Raw genomic sequence first — 17,315 nt, 5'->3', positions numbered from 1 at the left:
TATCTGTAATGGAATGTGAGAATGACCTTGGAAGACGGGGAGAAGATATGCTGCCTACGGAATGATTAGATAAAAGGGGGAGTAGCCCACAACTGAGTAACGGACAGAGAACGAAACTTAGAAAGGCTCCACCCTAACAGATCAGATGGTAAAAAGGTATGGCGGGAGATTTGTACTTTCAGATTTGCAAGATTGATGTCAGCCTTCCCAGGTAAACCAGACAGGAAACACGACCAGATGAGCTACTTCTACATTATTGTTAGTCTACATTAACAGAATCTTGCAAGTCTGAAAGTATAAATCTCCCGCTGTCCCTTTTTACCACCTGATCAGTTAGGGCGGATCCTTTCTAAGTTTCTTTCTCTGTCTGTTACTTAGTTGTGGGCTACTCCCCCTTTTATCTGATCGTTCCCTATGCAGCATCTCTTCCCCTGTCTTCCAAGGTCATACTCACATTCCATTACATCATCTACTACACCATGCTGACATAGAGCAATCCATGTCATACACAAAGCCCTTTCCTCCAATCCTTCATCATTCTCTACATCTGCAGGTTGAGGTGGCTGGCTCCGTCTGCCTAACCATAAGGATGGCCCTAAAAATAGTAAGAGAAAATGGGAACAGCCTTACAAAACAGAAAGAGGAGACTTGACTGGAGGTGAAACAGAATGGACCATTCAAATGGCAACAAAGTGGGAGCTAAGACCACCCACATGGGGGATGCCAGTCCAGAAAGGGCCCTGTCTTGCATCCATTGGATCTGCTATAGCAGTAAGATGGCAATACCTTCATGGGGCATGCAGCGAGTAGGGTTCATGTCCAAGAATGCAGGCTGCAGTCTGGTTTTAGATTTTTTAAAAATTATTTTTAGAAACATTTACTTCTATAACACATTTTAGAAGCATGCATTTAAGGAGAGTTTTATAACTTGAGAGACTGTACCCATTATTTGAGATGCTGACTGCCAACCAACATAAAGGAAACTATCTTGGATTTACACAGTTTGAACAACGGGTTATAGCTACAACTGACTGCTGTTTAGGAAAACAAAATAAGCAGCTCAAGTCCTGTTAGGAAATCTCAATGGCCCAAACTGCTAGCAAGATTTGCTATATAAAACTTGGGAAAAGAGAAGGACGGGTGTGATTTGAATCCAAGAAATATCATTTTTAATTTACCTAATCAAAACATATATTGATAGCAGTGTAGTCCAAGGCACAGATCTGTGGCAGAATAGGAGAGGAACTGTAAACCACTGTTCTCCTAGACGTGCAACATGTAGTGTTTACATGTCAGCCTCCCCATCACCCTTGCACAGCAAAGCATTGGTATATATTGGAAATAGTTTTATCATGTAATAACTATTTGTCTAGAGACAAGGGAAAATGGGAATCTGGAATTTTTTTAAGCAACTATGCTGAACAAAGTTGCCTACGGGCATACTCTACCATCGCTAGCATTAATAAACACAGGGCAGAACACACTCAAACAGGCACAGATGTACTCCAGCATGTCTGAAAAACCACCAGTTGAGTGGAATAGACGTATGAATGCAAGGACTCAAATCAGTTTCTAGACTATGCCCTGCTCCCCTGCTTGAAGCAACATTTGTATGCTTGCCATGGTGCATCCATGTGGCAAGGTATCCGTAGCAACAGTCAAATACGGCCTGCTTCATTTGGGATACACTGCATGCAGTGCAAGGGAAGGGAATCAAGCAGGGATGGAGTAGAGTAGAGTGGATGCGCTGAAAAATATCCATCCTACCTTAGGTAGTCTCTGCGGCACAGGATAAGGTTGGCTTTGGTGTACAAGGTAGAGCCCACTTCCCCCAAGCGGCAGTCACAGCAGGCACATTTCAGACAGTCCTCATGCCAGTACTTGTCCAGGGCCTTGAGGAGATACCTGTCCTTGATCTTACGGTTGCAGCCAGCACAACCTTTCGGTTTCGTGTCTGGCTGGACAGAGAGCATTTGTATACCTAAAAACAGAAGAAAAGCAAGGAAAGAGGAATTCATTTGGGATAGTCAGGATGGACCCATGTCCTACGCAGGAATTCTGGTGGTCTGAGAGAACATTTGAGTCTTCAGAGTCTCTCCAGACCACTTCCCTTCCAATTTCGTTGCCAATCAACTTTGGCAGCAGAAGAACCTAAGAAAGAGTCACTTGTTGAGATGGGCAGCTATAGAAATTGAATAAATGAAATGAAATGAAATGAAATGAAAAGATCCTTAGATCAAAAGTACATCTAGCACCCTCTCCTTCCCAGAGTGACTAAGCAGAAGTCCCCCAAAGCACCTGAAAACAGCAATCCCCTTCCCACTGTTGTTTCCTAGCATCTCCTGAATAGCAAAGTTCCGTATTTCAATTGGGACCTGTCCTCCTTGATAAACATGGATTTGTCTAATCCTGGTTTAGTGTCATCTAGGACAATGACCACTGCCATCCCTTGTGGCAATAAATCTCCCAAGTTAATTCTGTGCTCTATGACAAAAAGCTTCCTTTTGTCCTTCCTGAAGGTACTACCCATAAATTCTCACTGGGTGACCCTGCCATTCTTCTATTACAAGATAAAGACTCTTCTCTATCCACTCTCTATATACTATGCACAGTTTCATATGTTCCCATTTGGTCTTGCAGATAAAGTTCATCTAAGCAAATTTCAACAGCAACCCTAAAAGATACTGTCCTCTCCCATTTTATTTTTCCATCAGAATAAATCTTATTTAAGGTATATGAACACCAAAATATTAGAGTGAGTCAATATGACATGGTGGCAAGACCATACGTACCACACATCAAGCAGCATGGCAAATACAATTACTTACAGTTTGGCTTCTAAGGGGGCCTAAATGTCTACAAATATTACAAATTAGCAGGTACACAAAAAAGGGGGAAGTTAGAAGCCATTTTTTTCATTTTCATTTTTCTCTTTTTCTACTTTTGGTATTTTAATTCTTGTTCAATTTGTTCATCTATTTTTTCCCCCTTGTCTTAACATTATACACACCAATACTCACACACAGTGGAGATTTTAAGATTAAGTAATTAGCTTAAGACCAAAACCTTGATTATGTAACAAGTACTTTGATGAGTCACAGTGTTTTTTTAAATGTTACACTCAACTCTGAATGAAAAAGCCAAATAATTTTAATGCTTGTAATACTGATATCCTAAATTGTAATTAATAGTGATAGAATATCTTTTTTTCCTCTTCTCTATTTTCAGTACTCTAAGTTATCTAAATAATAGAATGTCAATAACCTTTAATTATATTATATAAACATTAACATATTGGAATAAAAAAAAAGACAAAGAAAGATCCATACTCTAATTCCTCCTTGACTGCAGAACTTGCTGGGTCACTTTAGGACAACCACTGTCTTTCAGCCCCCTCTACCTCATGGGGTTGTGGTCACAAGGATAAAACAAAGGCATATCACAGTGTGACCTACCTTAAACTCCCAGAGAAAGGAAAGAAAGATGCAGTAAGAAATAAAAAAAATAAAAGATTCATATATTATCTCCACTACATATTTGACCTAAATGTTTAAAGCAGTTCACCATGATCACTTGAAGTCCAATGGGTTGGGTCTAAAGATTTCTTCCCGTTGGAGGCTAGAAGGCTTCTCCGATCCAACCCAATTTTAGCAGTACAAATGTATGTTTGGTTACTAGCCAATTAGAAGCCAGAAGCAATTGCTGTAACTAAGAACAGTTGCTTTCTTTAGGTTTAATCAGGCACACTTGGGATAGACATACTTTAAACAAAATCAGCAATGAGCATGTAAACATCAATCAGATCCTTAACATGACAATTTTCTCTGAGCTGGAGATGTTGCTTCCAACAGGCAGGGTTCCCCAAGTCTGTAAAGAGTCTGAATGTATAACCTATCACAGAGAACAGAAATGAGGAAGAGGAGGAGAGATTATGACAGAAGGGCCAGCTCTATTCCTTGATATAACATATTTAGCTGGAGATAAAGAAAGGTGGTGCAACCAAAAGTTCGTTCTTTCTTTATTAAATTTAGAAGCCTCATGGAGATATATTGGCTTGGCTCACCAATTATACTAGGATATGATGTGGTTTTGGCTTAAGGTCTGGGGCAACCACAGTCACAGTTGATGGCTTCGCCCATGGAATGAATTCAACCGTGATTAATTCAATAAACCACAACTAAGCAAACAAATGTGACTTGAACCCCAGTTCTGCAAGCCTGCATGAGACAGAACTGTGGCATGCTGTTTTTTTTTTAAAAAAAAAGAAAGCAAGTGATGAGATTTATTTGGCTGCTTCTCATCAGAACTACTTGAAATAATCTGATAGCACAAAGCCATAGGGTAACCTCTCCCATTTATGTTACAAAGCTATCCACAGATGTGAATTATGGTTAGAGGAGGTTTGGAAGTAGCTTCCACACTGCCAAGGGGGACAAATTCATATCCACACCACAGTAGAAACAACTTGCAAAGTTATTGTGGACATTACAATGCTTAAATGAGGAGAGTGTAGCATTATGTCACATCTTTTCTGTACAACGATGCATCAGATTTGAATTTATACTCATTCTAGTGCTACCAGGGTCAAAAACATTTTAAATAGAAAGCCAGTCCTTATTCCAAAAAGTTGCATTTTACATGTGGCCAAGGAACTCTGGCAGGACCCAGGAGGAGACCCTTTCCTGCTGCGGCGCACACCCTCTGGAACATCATTCCTCCTGAAGTGAGATTGGCCCCAACCCTATTAGTCTTCTGGAATGCCCTTAAAACTTGGTTCTGCCATTGGGCCTGGGGATCCCATGGAAGTGTGAGGCCCATTAAACTGTTGTATTGTGTGTAAGCTGTCCTGTTTGTTGTTGCTATAGTTTTTAACTGTTTTTAACTGTATTTTAATGTTTCTGTTTTAATTATGTTGTTTGGCTTTGTGTTTTAATTGTGTGTGCGTGCTGCCCAGAGTCACAAGCGTGAGCTGGGAGGTTATATAAATTCCATGAATAAATAAAATAGATTTAATAAATAAATAAATAAAATATTTGAAGTATCAGCAAGAGAGAGAGGGAGAGAGAAGTGAAAACAGGATACGAGCAAGTGTCATTTACACACACTTAGCTTCCTTCAGGTGAGAATGCAGATGCTATTAATTCAGCAGAAAATACAGTTGTTGTTTTTTTTAAATCCACTTTTATTATTTTTAACACATCATTGGTGTTGCTCTAAAAAGCTTCAGTTATGTTCCAGGTTTTCTAGGAATAAAATTCTATAGCAGGTATTCCTGGGAAAATACGCAAATCCGTATTTAATTCATGTGAGTGTGGCTGATTTTGAATCGTTGTAAGAGATTGGGCCATATTTACTCACAGACAAAAGGGTTTTATATCCTGATTCTAACGTCAGCCAGATCCACTGTCGCCATTCTTCAGGAAAGGGGCTTGGAAAAATACATGAGGTTTTCCAAAGGTCAGATTGGCATCTGTCAGAGCAAAGGGGGAGGAACACATTTCAATTACAAGAGAAAATAAATGCCTTCCCGCCCACTGCTGAAGTCAAGCAATGCATCCCTTTCCCTGATGTTTACAAATAAGAGAGTCAGGCTGAAATTGTAATAGCAGGACTGAAAGAATCTAGCAATTATGATTACTCAAGTTTGCAAATGTCATAACTTTTGTCTTTTTTAAAAGTTTGCACTAAAACTGTATGTATCTTTGGGGGGCATGTTTCTTCAAATATGTCCAATAACCAGGTTTTGCAAGCAACTTTTACTGATAAAATTCTTTTTGTCCATTCTTATCATGGAATGTGTGTGTGTGTGTGTGTGCACATGTGTGCATCATTGCAAAACTGGAGGAGCATAAATTTTGAAACTGAGTGTTCATTCCTATATTCAGGGCAAGAACATGAAATTACATTTGCATTCAGCCTAGATTAATGTCTCTCCCTTCCCTAATTGCAGTATCTAAAATATTAAGGATTAATGTGAAAAAAGCAAGGCCAATGCCATGAGCCTGTTGTAGCAATGGTATCAAGATTAAAAGTTGATTTATTCTGGAAAAGTTTTAACTTTTGTGCTGTTGCAGTGGCAAATGATATAAATATACTGCATATATCTTTGGTGTTAGGCATTTACTAGTATAGGTAGATATATTCATTTAATGTGTTAATAGAAGGTCAAAGAATAATGCTTCTGAAGATGTGAATGCAATGGAGAGGTTATCATTAAAAAGTGTGTTTGATTGAGGGGTTTTGTTAGTAAATGTTTAATTAAATGTTCATTTTAATGCAAAGGAACTCAAGGTCGATTGCAACTTGGTTTAGTACAGTGTAACTGCTAAGAGATTTTTCACAGCAAGTTTATAAATAAGCACACACATATTGTAAAGGAGGAACAGGGTTGGATCAGGCTGTTTAACAGCAGGGTCAAGGCACCTTAGCTTTTGCATCAAGTTGGCATATCAGTAGCAGAGGGAATTGCTAAATAATAACTGGAAGATGTTCTGCAGACGAGCAGCCCAAGACCTGCTTCCTGTAAATTAACATCCTGTACATTCATTCACATCCCACCTTATCGCCACCCCGCGCCCGATCCCCAAGAGAGCTAGCACAGAGAATAAAAACATAAATCCAGCTAAACAATGAAAACAGAATCATAGCAGCAATATTATTAAATCATTAGCAGCAGATACAACCATCTGTCTTCTAAAGACAAAAAGACAATTTCATATTCAAACCTAGCACAGCTCATATTTCAGATAACAAAAAGAAAAGAAAGCATATGGGTAGATCCAGTTCAAACAAGACACTCTTAAAATGTCCATGATCTAAATGTCTAGGGCAGTATTCCCTAACCTGGTAAAATCCAGACAAACTAGGATTACAATTCGCAGCATTTCAGGTAAATGTCTCAAAGTTGTAGAAAATGAAAGTGGGATAGAAATCTAATGAAATAAAGTTGGGTAAAGCTAGTTCGAAGTAAAGCCTCCTTTGAGCCAAGCTTAACTCTTGGTGACTTTGTAGACACATTCACTCCTGGCAACAATGTGCCTTCCTGCAGGATATGTATGTATGTATGTATGTATTTTTTAACTTCCCAGGACAGACCCCGTTTAGCTTCCCAGCCCAGGAAGTCACCATGATGCAGCCAGCTGCTGAGTTGAGGCTGCTTACGGCTTAGCTAAGGTAGAAGCTATTCACACGTACAATTCAAGCATTAAAATAAGTTAGTTGCTCTAAAGCATCATATAATCCAATTTAATCCAAAACTCTTCTGAGTGTTTCCTAAAGCTTCATCTTGTTTGAATGATGGGGTGTTATTTGCTCTGTCTTGCAGCTAGCATGGATGGGGGAGAATTCTGTTTCTTTCTTTCTTTGTTTTGTTTTTCACATAAGAAATTACCAAAATAGCAACACCTATTCAAAAATCATATGGAAAAAATTCAGATCTTCAGTTAAAAATAAAAAAGATTCCTATACATTCAGACAAGTTTCAATAGCTCCTAAAAGTCTTGAGTTGAACACAGGATGTTCAGCGGTATTTATGGTGCCAAATTAAGCTTGCCTGATTGTTGTTTTTCTGACCGACTCCTTGTTTCTAAGTATCAACTCAAAGGGAAGGTAAACCTGCTCTTCTCCATGCTGGGAACAGCTGTCTATTGAAATAGGCACGAGGCTTTCCTAAATTTGTTTTTGCTAACAAGTCTGCAAAATTTGCAAGTATCTTGATCAACAGAATAGAACATACTTGAGATTTTAAAACTCTGAATGCAGAGGAAACCCAAAATGGGAAATTTATCCAGTTTGACTCGCAGCTACCAGCTTTGACACCTGAATTTTAAACATCTCTGCCCACTCATCCAGGGGAATCGTAGCCTAATCAGGAGCAGGCACATGTTTGTGCATTTATTATGGTCTGACTTCACACTGGTGGAAAATACCAGTGTAATAATTGTCTGACATTTAAGATAGAGACCTTGTCTTTTCTCTTACATAAAATCGGATGGGTCAGTATTTGAAATAGAGCTTTTTGGGAAAGGATGCCATGACCATGAAGTACTGTGTCCTTGGAGATATGCGGTTCTCTTTCTTTTTAAAAAGCATTTAAAAGTTAAAAAATGCACAGCTAACAAAATAAACCCAACCTATATTCAGACTTTTAACCCGAATTAGCAGATGTAAAACTAGGCTATACTGAAAGCAAGCCAACTCCAACCAGCTCTGCCCTTTTAACTTCTGTTTTCATTGCTATAGTTAGGATTAGGGGAGGGGGGGTCACTGTAGGTGCCATTTTTATTGCTCAAACAAGTTTTGGAAACCACACTGAGCACTTTACAGAAAATGGAATATAAAAATAACAAAATCTAAGTATAGAGTTGTACGAACGTGTGAAGGAACACAGACCACAGAGCCAAGTGCACAACGAGCTCCATAGGAGTATCTGCAAGGGAGTCAAAAATAATCAAGATGGTGGCTACCACCATGCACATGTAAAAGGGGGGGGGGGTTGATTGTACGATTGTGGCTGTTATCTTGACTTTTTGACCCCCACCCTCTGAAAACCCCAGTGCTCGAATTGTTCCTGATACTCTAATCTGGAGCTCTTTCTACTTGCTTCAAGAAGGTCCCCTTAAGACTCTGCTGTCCCAGTTAGAAGAACACTAGCAATGCTGAAGAGTGACATTCCTCATGTTCTCCATGCTTCCTGAGCACATTTTGAGGCTCCAAAGGTACACAAGACATTAGGCAGGTTCAGGAAAAATAGGGAGTGGTGTCAAATGTCAAAAATGGACATTGATATAACTTAAATACCATTTAATTCATTCAATATAGTTCAAAGGATTTAGTATTTTTACCACTTTTGCGGTCAGCTGTTGGAAAAACTCACATTCAGGGATTGCCTCTAACTCTGGAGCCTTCTAAACTAAGCCATGAACCATGGTCTGGAAAACCCAGGGCCTAGGCTCACATATTGTAGAGGGCAAAGGGAATGGCCTTGAGGGACAGGAGAAAGTGCGCTGCCAAGACAACAGTCAGATAAAGGAGGGCTGAGTCTGGGGCAGAAATGTAATTTGAGAAAATGTCTCAAGCAAGCCCCTCCCTGGTTCAGCCATGCAAGATTCTATTACTATAGCTTTACAATAATAGTAGTATTGACCTACACAGCGTTGGATTCCTAGCCTGATCTACCTTGAAGGGCTTATGTATATCAAGCCAATTCAAAATCCAAGAAACTGCATCTCTCCGGTATACTCATCAGCCTCACCAATGATCCTTACCTTCCTTATCCTAGAAACCAAAGTGTCTCTCTAATAGTGGAGAGGGGAAGCATTTGAACCAGCACTCTGATGCATTTTGGACTTGACCTGCACAGCTAGATTGTCCATCATTCAGCTATGACAGCAAGGGTATTTCTCAAGTGTGCTATTGCACTCATGGCCAGCCTAAGACCTACTGTACATTGGTGAGGAGGTCTTTCCCATCTAAATATAACCAGGTGAGAAGGGAAAGGGAAGAAGATCCCAACTATTAGTTCTTACCTTCCACCCCGTTGTCATTATACACACATACATACACTTACGCTAGAGACTAAGGGACATTTTCAGATGCACTGGTATAATACTGATGCCTACCCCCACCCCCTTTTTCCTGATACTCTGTTTAATAGGCAACTTGGAGCCTGTTGAGGACATTATGGAAAATACAAATGGTGTCTGTAAGGCTTAGGAGTGGAAAGTCTATTAAGACTGGGTTTCAACCTCAGAATAGCTAAAAACCTATTTCAAGCCAAGCTTGCAAGTCTCGCATTCATACAAAAAGCTACTAGGAAAAGGAAGTTTTATCTTATTTATAGGAATTTTTACATATTGAGCCACAGTGATGGTGGAAGACTCATCAAGTCCACAGCTCTGCCATTCTGCAACACAGGTTAAGGAATGAGAACTAGTTCAAATGCTTGACCTTTTCTGCATGGAAGAGGAATTAAGAGACAAAGTTTGACCAACACCTAATCAACTTTTCAAAATAATGCTGCAGATTTGGGAGTACTCTTTGCTAAGCCATTGCAGGGAACATTCCCAAGCCACCTCCAGTGGTGCCATTTGAGTAGGGAGTCCAAAACAAGAGAAAGTTCTAAAAATATGGAATCAGCCAATAAATACTCAGCCTTGGGCGATCAATTCTTTATTATGGGTGTCAGGTCATCATGGAAGAAAAAAAGGGCAACAATACAGGCACTGTTTTCTATTCAAAGTGGTAGATTAAATAATGAAAAAGGATTAGGTCTAGCTTCCTGCTCCTTCACCTTTTTTAAAAATTGATTTGTAATGTGAGTCACCTCCAGACCGATCTTCTCCTTAAATAATGAACTTCAGCTTCCATAATTTCTTTGGTTTTGTTATCTAGAAATAATAAAAATTAAAATTCAACCCGCCCAGAAAGTACCAGGTCGGGGAAGTTGTGCTATACCAACCCATGCAACCAGGAATAAGCAACCTTGTCGCCTTCTTATGAACCAACATTGCCAGTGGTGACGGATTGTAGGAGCTGGAATTCAACAATACTTGGAGGACCATACACAACTATCATACCGCATAGCATAGCAATCGCCAGGAGAAGCATCTATCAGTATCTTTTCAGTAGAGCATCTGAATCAAGTGCACTGTAATGATAGGCTCTTTAAGATTCGGGATCCAAGGAGGTGGTTCAGCATTGGATGGTGGAAAACAAGAGAGATATAAGAATCAAATAAAATTGCACTTTCTTCCAGCAATCTTAAAAGGCTGAAGTAATCACTTGTGCAGCCTTAGGGGGTGGGAGAGAGGAGGTAATTATAATGTCTTAAGTTACATTGTCACAAGCATGATCCTGCAGCAGAATCACATTTTTCGTGGAAGGTGGTTCTTTCAGATAGCCTATCCAGGAAAGTTACTACACATTCCGAACAACTAACATCACAAAGAAACTATACATTAATGAAGTGCTTTACCTTTACTACCTACCTATTATTTAGTGAACTCTGCATTAGTAGCTCACTCTAATTTGCAACACCCTTTAAATATCTGGCCCATGTCAGGTAGAGGGGGGTTTGGCTTGACCAAGCACCGTATGGGCAATGTAATGTCTTGCAAAGCGGGGAAAAATTTGCTTCAACAAGGTGTTTTGCATTGCCCTGTGGTTCTTCAGGACTTGCAAAAACCTGAAGGGGCTACCGTAAGATCCAAATGGATCAAGCAAAGCACTGTAGATGCTTAGAAGCAAGGAGGCCGGATCGCTTTGATATGATGCTTTGCTAAAGCGAAGCATCCTTTCTAAGATATGCACAGTCCTGTAAGTCATGCTCCCACGTCCCTATGGAATACATCGAAGGTCAGAGAGAAACCTTCACAGCTGTAAAATGTTGAACCTGAGGGACTGGTGACCCACAAGAGTATACTGCAAATACATGCTGTTTTGCATGTAAATAATGCTAAACCCTTTAGGAATGTTGGAAGAGTAAACTTCCTAAGCGTAAGAGTCATTTGAAGGTAGAACCAATTACCCAGAAAGATGATGGGTTCCTCTTTGCTGGATGTGTTCAAATGGAGGCTAGCCAGCCAGCCATATGTCTAGGATGCTTAATATGAATTCCTACCCTAAGAAGGGAAGGGTGGCCTAAATGTCCCCTCTAAGCCTTAAAATTCTAGGATTTTGTCTCTGCATAAACAAACCAGCACAAACAAAAACTCAACAAGCCCATCTCAATTAACAAGTTTAAGTTTTCCCAAAGAACCTTTTTCTTAAGCAAGTTTAAGTTTTCCACTTAAAGACCTTTTTCTTATAAGCAAAACTGTGGTTTTGGCACCAGCACTGTCACAGCAAAATAGTTTGCCAAGTTTTCAAATGAGATACAGCCTGAGACCTGCTTGACTTAAGGTGGAGTTTTGCATATTAATACAGCTCTGTGCACTGACAGAGGCTTCCTTGTACCCTGCACTCTTAATTTCAGATTTTTTTAGTTTTTTTTAAAATCCTGCCTTTATTATTTTTAAAAATAACTCAAGGTGGTGAACATACCCAATACTCCATCCTCCTCTTATTTTCCCTACAACAACAACCCTGTGAAGTGAGTTGGGCTGAGAGTGACTGGCCCAAAGTGTAGAAAATGTGAAAGGTCAAAGACTAGTTATAGCAATAGGTGGTAGAACTAAACAATCGGTAAATAGGTTCACGATCACACTCAACCATTTTTAAAATTGCCGACTGAAGAAATCACAATTGGCTACATCCAATATAATAAACTAAGCTAAAACCAAATCTACATTTGGCATGATGTATCACATAACCAGATTTCTGTTAAAAGGTAATATTATATTAGACTTCCCCATCCTGGCACCCTCTAGATATGCTTCAATTGCAACTCCCACGATCCCAGAAGACTGAGAACATGAGGACCTCTAGCTTCAGGACACCCAGAAGCAGAGAAATTAGGATTGGATGCTGATGCTGTTAGGCGTAAGCAAGCTGACTTCAGCTTCCTTCCTTAAGATACCTAAATCCAAGTATCTTTCCAGCCCTGTTATTGCAATGGATGGTTTAAACAGATGTTTAACTAAGCAGGAGGAATAATTTTAGTTAGTGCTCAAGACGTCCATACTGCGGTTAAGAATGCTAGAGATATAGAACCAGGGGCAATGCTCTTAGGCCTAAACAATCATTACCTGCACCCTGAATATAGCTATTTCCTTCCCTTTGCAGAGAATATGATTTGGAATAACAGAGGAAAAAATATTCCTTTTCTTCAGCAATAAAGACAGGGTTTGCAGAGGATTCCTTGCATACAGCATTGGCACACCAGCCAAGCCTTCAGAAATTCCCTTTTTACATTTAAATAGCTGATCAAGAAAAGCAAAATGCCGCAATTAATTGGAAGCATATCCCTCTGGCCCCCAGTGTGGCTAACTTCAGGCCAGGCACACACAGGACTAGCTTGCGAAGGCGTAAGAGTTCATGGTACACATCTCCAGAAGCAAGGCCACCTCATTTTTGTGGGATTCACTCCCTAGTTACAATATCAAAGATTGAAGCTGGAAGAAACTAAGATATTTTCCAAAAATAAAATGTCTCCCCCCACCACCAGAACAACTGATAGATCAAGTTGTTGAGGCAATGCTTGGCAAACACAAAAAGTAATTGCAGAGTTCCCTTCACCACAGATAATTATTCAGGGAGGGAGAGAAAAAGAGCTGGAGGGGGGAGAAGGAGAGAAAGAGGCCTATTCTGAGGAAAAAGCCATTTTGCTCAACAGGCTCCTTAAATTCCTCCCGACACCTCAGGAGTCATTGAGATTGGCGTGCAAATTGTTTGTGGAAAATTTCCTATGGCTTCAGAGGGCCCCTGTGCCTTTGGAGTTGTTTGACAGTTTAAGGAAAATCATAATTAAGAAGAGAGAGACAAATAATAGTTTGAGTGGCCTGCTGAGGGAGGAGAAAAAGAAAGGCCATTTTATTTTTTAAACCTCTGGTGAGCTTTTAATTGCCTGTATTGCCGTGTGGGCTCCCCAACGCTCCATTGCTTCTATTATGTCCAATGCCATTCACCCCCCCACCTCAAAACAAAGTCTGTTTGCACTCAGCAATTGTCATCTGTTTCTCCTCCTGAACACGGGACTTTACGTCTACTTTGCACTAATTGCTCCCTCCCCCAAACAAAGAAATGGGCAGTGATATTATCATTATTATTATTTTTATTATTATTGGCATCTTCCTCCTGCTCCGGCCAGACTGACCTCCCCTTAATGCATGCCAGAAATCTGGGTGGGATTCAATTAACTCAATTCAATTAAAAAAAAAAGAGGTACTATCTTGGGAAGGGAAAGGAGAGAAAAATGAGTTACTGATGAAAGGGGAAAGAAGAAGAAAAAAGGCAAGGCATACAACTTCAGAGCTGGTGAGGCCAATTTTTTTTTTAAAAAATCTAGTAGCTGCCAAGGATAAAGAGTGTGTCCATCTTATCCTTGCACAATTTTGGAAGCCTCTTTTAGTTTGTGGTCTAAAAGCTACCCCTTCCTTTTCCCTAAAGCTTCCCTGAATCCAAAGTTTCTTTAATGTGCACCAAATGTAAACATTTATTTCTCAAATTTATATATAAACACCCCCCCCACACACAGTAAGATCTCAAGAAGAGCATCTTACAGTGTGTTACCTCCACGCTATTTAAATCAATGCACTGCTGCTCCCCCCTGCCTTATTTCTCTACCGCTCCCCTCCAAATCAGAGAGACAGCCAGAGAGAACAGGGTGGAAGAAGCTAATTTTATTCCCCCCTTTCTTCCAATGCAGCTGTAAGACTCCGAGAGATACTGACATTTTCCCACTCTTATCAGTTTAATTACAGTTACCATGGCAGCAAAGTACTAGCGGTTGGCAAAGGCCAACAAGAGATTTGCAAGAGTGAACTCAATTTTGATGCGGTTCGCATGAAATAAATAAATAAAAGATGTTCCCCTTCCCCCTTAAAAAAGGGGGGGGATTAAAAAGCCACCCGGAGGGAAAACACACTTTTAATAACAAAGAACACCCACCCCGCACAAACACACTTTTGTGTATCTGGGGGTAGTTCAGTCTAAGTCCGGCAGCACTATTTTTTTTCTCCCCCCCCCCGCCCCCAAAAAAGCCACGGAAGGGTGGCTCTGGGCTGCTTTGTTATCATCAGTATTAATATTTGTCGCCTGCCGGAAGGGAAATGCGGGGAGGGCAGCGATAGAAGAACGGGGGATGTCTGTAGCAGCCTTTTGCTGATGTAACACCTCGTGAAAAACAACTGGTTGAGAAATAATTCAAAAAGTGGTCTCCTTTTTAAGAATCCCTGGCGGTTTTTCAAGCGGGCGGCTTCCCGCACCGTGGAGGGAGCACGCCCGATCCCCTGTTTCTTCACCCCAAATATCCAGACTGAAACAGACACGCGGCTGAACGCCAACTAGGAAAGAAAGGGGGGGGGGTCGGAGGGAGGAATAAACGCTACCGACACACACACAGAAACTGGCACAAATGAGGGCGCGAGGGCAAGCTTACCAAAACTTTTCTCCTTTCTCGGCATGGGGTTTCAGAACTCCCGAAAGGGCGCCTTCTGAGCGTGCAAAGCAAGAAGCGCCAAGGGTCGGTCGGTCTCTCTCTCTTTCTCTCTGTCCCTCCCCCGATCCCCGAGTTTGGGTCAAGTGGAAGAGAGTCGCGCAGAAGACAGATCCCAAAGAGGGCCCAGGCCCGGCTACTGCGTGGCAGCCACTTTGGGAAACGGGGGAAGGTTAGGAGTTGCTGGAAAAGCGACCCACGCACCCGCACAACCGGGAGCCGCTTGCCGGCCTGCGGTGGACTAGAGAGAGCGGATTGCAGGATATGGCGAACGGCAAAAGCCCCTTGCTTCCCCGACTCCGCTCCGTATTTCCCGCTAGCAACCCCAGCGGTCCCTTTTTTAAAAAAAAGCAAGCCAATATACATATATCTGGATTTGATGGAGCCGTCACACGCAGCGCCGGCTGAAGCACTTCGTGGACCGCGTAGACGTCGTGGCGGAGGGATGAGAACTGGTTCGGGGGAGGAAAGAGGTTTCTATCACCCTCGCGATCGAATAGGCCTTCCCCCCACCCCGGCCAATTCCCTACAAACGCTGCACCGATTCCAGCCCCTCCTTCTGGAAAGCTGAAACCGCTCCCCCCCCACATGCACACTGCCCGAAGGAACGCAGAAAGGGTTAAAAGCCCGCCCCCCTCACTCATACACGCCTGGTTATAAGTGCAACGCGCTGAAAAGCGGCCGGGGGGGGGGGACGACAAAGAGCCGGGTGGGTTCCGAGGCTGAGGAGGAGGAAATGAAGTCCGTGCGGCTCACCATCGCGTCTCGGGCGCGCACGCCGTTTGGCCGAGCGGCGGAGAGAAAGGGCGAGCCGAGGCGGACTCTCCTTTCATTGTTTAAGTTTGCCTGCTCCAGCCCTCCAATCGCGCGGCTTTTCCCTCCTGCAGCCCGTGCTTGCTGGCCCTCTCTTATTCCCGCATCTCACTCGTCATCATAAAAAAATAATGAAAGGCACGCATGATTTAAACACAGACACGCGCGCGCGCGCACACCGCACACACACCTTCCAAGCTTCCGAAGCCTAAAGTTCCACGGCAGAAAGAAAACAAGAGAGCAAAAATTAAAAAAAAAAAAGGGGGGGGGATGAGAAAAGAGGAGGAAGAACACGATCCGGAGTTTATGACTCAGTACCTCTGTGAGGGCGACTTCTCCCCCTCCCAAGCAAGCAGCTAAACAAAACCTGACTTCGTCTCTCCCGCCCCCCCCGCGGGGACCTCAACTTACCTCTCCGCTGCTAATCAGATTGCAAAGGTGAATTCAAGCCCCCCAGACGCTGTTTTGTAGTTTTTCTCCTTCGAAAAGGTCAGAAAAAGCTGCATTGCTTATGGGGGGCGGGGGGGGGGGGAGAGGAAGGAATCAATACAAAGCCCGCAGGTGGTTAAAAAAAGAGGTCGGGGGGTCAGAGAGAATGCGGGGAAGCTGCCTGCGTTTGAAAAAGAAAGCGTCAGGTCTCCACGATCCGCGAAGTGAGTTGGCTTGCCCGCATCAGAGCTACAGGTGTCTTCCCAGACCGGGCTCGCGGCGTGGGAACCTGGCTAGTCCCCGGCCGGGCTGATTTCCTTCCGACGCCTTTCCCCCACCCCTTCCCGCCGGTCGACGTCCGGGCTGGCAGCAAGCAACTTACCTAAAGCAGCTTGCTTGGAGCCGAGCGGGAGGAAGTCAGGCGCGGTGTCAGTTGCTGCACGCAATCCCTTAAGCAGCCAGACATAATACAGCGGAGGGAAAAAGGTCACCCTTGTTAGGCGGAAGGCGGCGGAGAGAGCGGCGGCGTCGCTTGCCAAAAGCTGGAATGGGGCTGCGTCTCGTGGCCGGTTTCAGGCTATTTACCGCGACTCTCTCTCGCCCCCCCGTCTTTCTGACACACACGCGCGCGCGCGCGCACACACACACGCCTCCTTTCCCTCCTCCCTCTCCCCCCCCCCCCCATCTGCAGCTCGGAAAGTGCAAAGCAGCCGGGAGACAGATTGAGTTTTGTCGCTAATTTCCCAGGGTGAACATTTACCAGCCTGCGACTTCAAGTCAGCAAAAAGCATATGCACACGCCCGCTAGAGGCGAGCAACTGGGACGCTGGCGGGCCAACGATGCTCCCGCGACCTTTGTGGACAGCAGCTGACGGCAGCGGCTCGAGACGCGCTTGCCGACAGAGCGAGCCTCCTCCGTTAACCCGAGGCAGCGAGTTTTGCCTTTGAGCGAACAGGCGTGCGCCGGGGCTCCGGAGAC

General features: G+C 42.8%; 1 protein-coding gene across 2 annotated transcripts in view; it reads right to left on the bottom strand.

Moving 5' to 3' along the window:
- The window catches only part of LMO3 (LIM domain only 3), an 81,364-nt gene extending 64,456 nt beyond the window's left edge, over window positions 1–16,908 (bottom strand). The window contains exons 1-2 of one of the 2 annotated variants that reach the window (XM_063308682.1): window positions 16,719–16,908; window positions 1,768–1,981 (exon numbers count right to left, since the gene is read on the bottom strand). In XM_063308682.1, coding sequence (XP_063164752.1) covers window positions 1,768–1,973 — 206 coding nt within the window. In that variant the 5' untranslated portion in view covers window positions 1,974–1,981; window positions 16,719–16,908. Of the gene's footprint in view, window positions 1–1,767; window positions 1,982–15,037; window positions 15,116–16,718 lie in introns of those variants that run through there. The other variant, XM_063308681.1, reaches the window with a different exon arrangement.
- Window positions 16,909–17,315: the final 407 nt, after the last annotated feature.

The sequence above is a fragment of the Candoia aspera genome, chromosome 7, assembly GCF_035149785.1.
Source record: "Candoia aspera isolate rCanAsp1 chromosome 7, rCanAsp1.hap2, whole genome shotgun sequence".
Lineage (NCBI taxonomy): Eukaryota > Metazoa > Chordata > Lepidosauria > Squamata > Boidae > Candoia > Candoia aspera.
This window is presented reverse-complemented; position numbering and strand designations above follow the sequence as displayed.